Source organism: Myotis davidii, unplaced genomic scaffold (genome assembly GCF_000327345.1).
Source record: "Myotis davidii unplaced genomic scaffold, ASM32734v1 scaffold1558, whole genome shotgun sequence".
Lineage (NCBI taxonomy): Eukaryota > Metazoa > Chordata > Mammalia > Chiroptera > Vespertilionidae > Myotis > Myotis davidii.
The window spans coordinates 239410-243438 of record NW_006288873.1 but is presented as its reverse complement, the minus strand read 5'-3'; the positions used below and the strand labels follow the sequence as shown (position 1 = coordinate 243438).

General features: G+C 56.6%; 2 protein-coding genes across 2 annotated transcripts in view; one reads left to right on the top strand and one right to left on the bottom strand.

Moving 5' to 3' along the window:
- LOC102769986 (microtubule-associated serine/threonine-protein kinase 3) overlaps positions 1-4007 on the bottom strand; it is a gene marked incomplete at its 3' end in the record, with an annotated part of 13583 nt that extends 9576 nt beyond the window's left edge. The window contains exons 1-2 of the mRNA XM_006761098.1: positions 3813-4007; positions 3466-3555 (exon numbers count right to left, since the gene is read on the bottom strand). Of these exons, the coding sequence (XP_006761161.1) occupies positions 3466-3555; positions 3813-3859 (137 nt within the window). The remainder of the gene's footprint in view (positions 1-3465; positions 3556-3812) is intronic.
- Positions 3858-4029, top strand: part of IL12RB1 (interleukin 12 receptor subunit beta 1) — a 36021-nt gene continuing 35849 nt past the window's right edge. Inside the window, 1 exon segment of the mRNA XM_015562212.1 lies at positions 3858-3889. Within this exon segment, the coding sequence (XP_015417698.1) occupies positions 3858-3889 (32 nt within the window).

The following is a 4029-nucleotide window of genomic DNA, read 5'->3' as shown; positions in this document are numbered from 1 at the left end:
CACTCAGGGCCCATCCAGCGGCCAGGCCGGGCTCACGCCGCCACGCCCTCGCTGGCTCCATTCCTTGGAATACCCTTCGCGTCTGGCAGAATCCAGCGTCCCCTCCTCCGGGAAGCCCTCCCTTATTTCTCTCGGGTTTGTCTTCCCCGGGCTGGGGCTCCTCGGTTTCCAGCATCTCCCTGTACTGGACTGGCACCGAGGGATTGTCTAGCGAACTGAGTCAGGGCCTCTGACACGCTATGCCCTCTGCCTGTCTGTGCGACAGAAAGGCCATCAGCCTGGCTGCACCCAGGAATGTAATGCTGGATGTAATTTTGCAAGTCTCAGTCTTTCAACTATAAAATGGGAGGAAAACAGGCTGACAATATTATGCAAATTTATGTAAATGAGCCCCAGGCTAACGTCCAGGCCTCTGTTTCCCCATCTACACACATCCCTCGTGAAAACGGAAAGAATTGGAAGCACAGAAAGTGACTGTTACCCGGCTGGGGGTACAGTACGTCCCGTTCACTATGGAAGGAGCAATGTCTCACACAGTACGCAGTAAATGAATGCTTCCTCCTCTCCTGACGGCCACAGTAAGTCCGGGTCAGGATCACTGAGGGGGTGGGGGTGGGGCCCTTCACAGGCAACATGACACTTGGGTAACTGGCCCAGGGCTGACGCTGCCACCCAGATCACATGTCTGCGAAGGGAGACTGAGGTATAGGGGGCACGCGGCTGCCTAGTGTGTAGCCCTAACCTGCTTGTCTCTCTTGCTACTGATTTTTCTTCTCAAGTCTTTCTCAGGCTCCCCCTCCTGTCCCCTCATGTCCATGTCACCCTCAGTGGCCCACCTTGTCCAGCTCTCTATTGGGTATCTCCCCAGGAATGCTCTCCAGGTTACCAGACCAAGCCATTGGGAGCAGGAGCTGTCTCGGGCAAGAGGAGTGTAGCCCTTCCCACCTGTCCATGAGCTGCCCTCACCCCTCTCAGTCCCATTCTCTGTGTGGCTTCCAAGTACCCTGGGTAGAAAATCCAAATTCTTTCTATCCTTGGCATTCAGGGCCCCAGAGACAACACTCCTCCGATGATGCTGTTCCTGCCTGGAATGGCTTCTGTTGCCCCCTTGCCTGTGAGGGCCCAACTCAGGACCTTCTTTAACTCCTCTTACCACCACCATCACCACCACCACAGGCAGTGCCCTCCCAATTGCTTCCCTTTTGTCCATGCCACAAGCATTAGCTGAGCACCTGGTGTATACCTGGCTTGCCCTGAAGGTAGAGGATGGCCAGGACAGATCCAGGTCTGGCCCTCAAAGTTGCTCCCAGACCTCTGGGAGAGAAAAATAACCCAACAGTCACACAAGAAAACATGGAAGTCACACCCATGATGGGATCTGGACGAGAGAAATGGATGGGTGTAATGGCTGTAACCAGGGCTTAGGCACCTTAAGTAGGGCTTGATGGATACTTGAAAAAAGAAGAAAAGAGGAAATGGAGAAAATAAACCTCTGGGCAGAAAGGACAGTGAGTGCCAAGGCCCTGAGGCTGTTCTAGCTCACATGCTGGCCGTTCAGGAAAGTTCAGGAAGCTGCTTGGCTAGAGCAGGGTGAGTGATGAGGAGATGAACGAGGAGGAGGCAAGGGCATCAAAGGGGCCAGACCCAAGAGGCTCTGAGGCTGAGGGGACAAACGGGGGCCTGTTTTTAGGGTGTTTAGAGGCAAAGACCCATTTCCTTGCCTGGCCCAAGGCAATGAGGATCTGCTGCCCCCTGGTGGCGAGTGAGGTAGTCCCATGACTTAAGCACACGCCCCAGACTCTGCCTCCATTTCCTCCTGCTAAAACTGGCTGGTCTCTAACACTGTCTCCCAGGTGCCCCTGGACAACATAATCTGAGGTCCTATGCCTCTGAGATCCTGAATGTCCTCCTTTGCTAAATGGGGGCGACAGCAGTCCCTGCCTCTGGACACCCGAAATGGTCCAGAGCCACCATCACCTACCCAGATGTTGACCTAGCCGCCTCCCTGCCTCTGCCATCTCCGTTCCTGCCCTCTGTCCCAGAAGACCTTTCTTCCCTTTAAGGCAGCCACAGAGGCTTTAAAAATCTCAGTTCTGCCCCAGGACCTTTGCACATGCAATTCCCTCTGCCTAGTGCAGTGGTTCTCAACCTTCTGGCCCTTTAAATACAGTTCCTCATGTTGTGACCCAACCATAAAATGATTTTCGTTGCTACTTCATAACTGTCATGTTGCTACTGTTATGAATCATAATGTAAATATCTGATATGCAGGATGGTCTTAGGCGATCCCTGTGAAAGGGTCGTTCAACCGCCAAAGGGGTCGCAACTCACAGGTTGAGAACCGCTGGCCTGGTGGTTCCTCCCTAGTTCTGTCCACACCTCAGCTCAAACATAACCTCCTCCGAGAGGCCCCTGTCTGAATGTATCTTGTCTGTCCACTCACTTTCATTGCCCACTTCCTGAGCCCTGTGAGTGAGGGACTATGTTCATTTTGCTCACAGCTATATCCTTAGCACCTGGCACACAGTGGGTGCCTAACCAATGCTGTTGACTACATGAAGGTATCTGCCTATTGCCCAGTACCCAGTATGGTTTCCAAATTGTTCTCCCTTCTCCCCTTTAAAGGCCTGTCGGAGGAGCCTGAGCAGCTCATTCACACTAAGGTGCAAAGGACCTGGGCCACCAAATCCTAGACACCACTGACACGCACATCCGTCCGCCCCGAGCTGTCCAAGGAGCCCATGATCACCCTGGTATTCCGTCCTGTCCTGGGCAAGACCCTGAGCCCCATCAGTCACAGAGGGTGGCTCAAACCCTTGACAGACGGGTGGCCACGCTGGCCCTGCGGCTTAGCGCCCATACATACTGGACCAAGAGAACCGGTGTTTCCTCTCGGAGCCTACGTTTCCTCAGTTGGGAAACAGGGTCACGAAGGGTGCCTCCCTCCAAGGGTTGAGGAGGGAACTTAAGGCTGATGCTCAGTCAAGCTGGTTTTTTTCTGCCTGCACTTCTTTACCTGGTTAAGTTCAGTGGTTGGGGCTGTAATGGTGAACTCTTAACCGTGAGTGTGTGTGTGTGTGTGTGTGTGTGTGTGTGTGTGTGCATTCAGAGGGAGGAGTTTCTGGCCAGCTGAGCTGGTTGTGGGGAGGATTCCTGAGGCTGGGAGCCAGGCTGATTCAGCAGGGAGGGTTCTGAGCAGGCTGGGAACCCAGCATCTGTCTCAGGACCTTGGGCAACAGCTCAAGCTCTGGCCTCACCTTGGCCACCTGTCGGACAGGGGACCTGCTGGCTATGGCTGAAAATGGAATTTCCCCATCAGCACCCCAGTGTGGTTCACCGCGCCATTTTATGTAGGGGTAAACTGAGGCCCGGAAGGCGAGGTCAGCAGCCCACAGTACCTGGGGGAGGGAGCTGGGTTTGGGGACCAGGGCATATCTGAGCCCGACCCTGCTGGCTATCACTTACCTCCAGGGGTGCAGTCCCAGGGAGGGGCTGCAGGGGCTGCAGGGGCTGCTGGGGCTCAGCAAGGACGGGCTCTGGCTACTCGGAGACAGACTGCAAAGAAAGAGGCCCGGACGGTGAGCCTGGCCGCGGCCCCTGCGTGTGGCCCAACCCGAAGGCCGGACCAGGAGGGGGCCCAAGGCCCGGGATTCTGGGTCTCCTGCAGGCCTCGAGGGCGGGGCCGGACCGATCACCCAGGAAAGCTCCCTGGAGGCAGCGGTGCGACTCTGAACGACTTGGATAGAGACGCAGGGGAAGGGTGGTGGTCAGCCTGCCCCTCCCCCCTGCTTCTCCCTTCCCCAGCCACTCACTCGAGGGTCAGCGCCGGGATGTGCAGCTTGTCCCTTCGGGACTTCATGGCGAGGCCGGGCCGCGTCTACACGGTCGGGTACCGACGCCCCCTTTGTGGTCCCCAAACCCGCTGGTGGCGGGATCCCACAGGGACCGACAGATGCGGACGTGGGGACAGCACCCCAGGCAGACGCGGCGTGCGGGCTGGGCCGCAGGGGGTGTGGGGGGCGGGCTCTC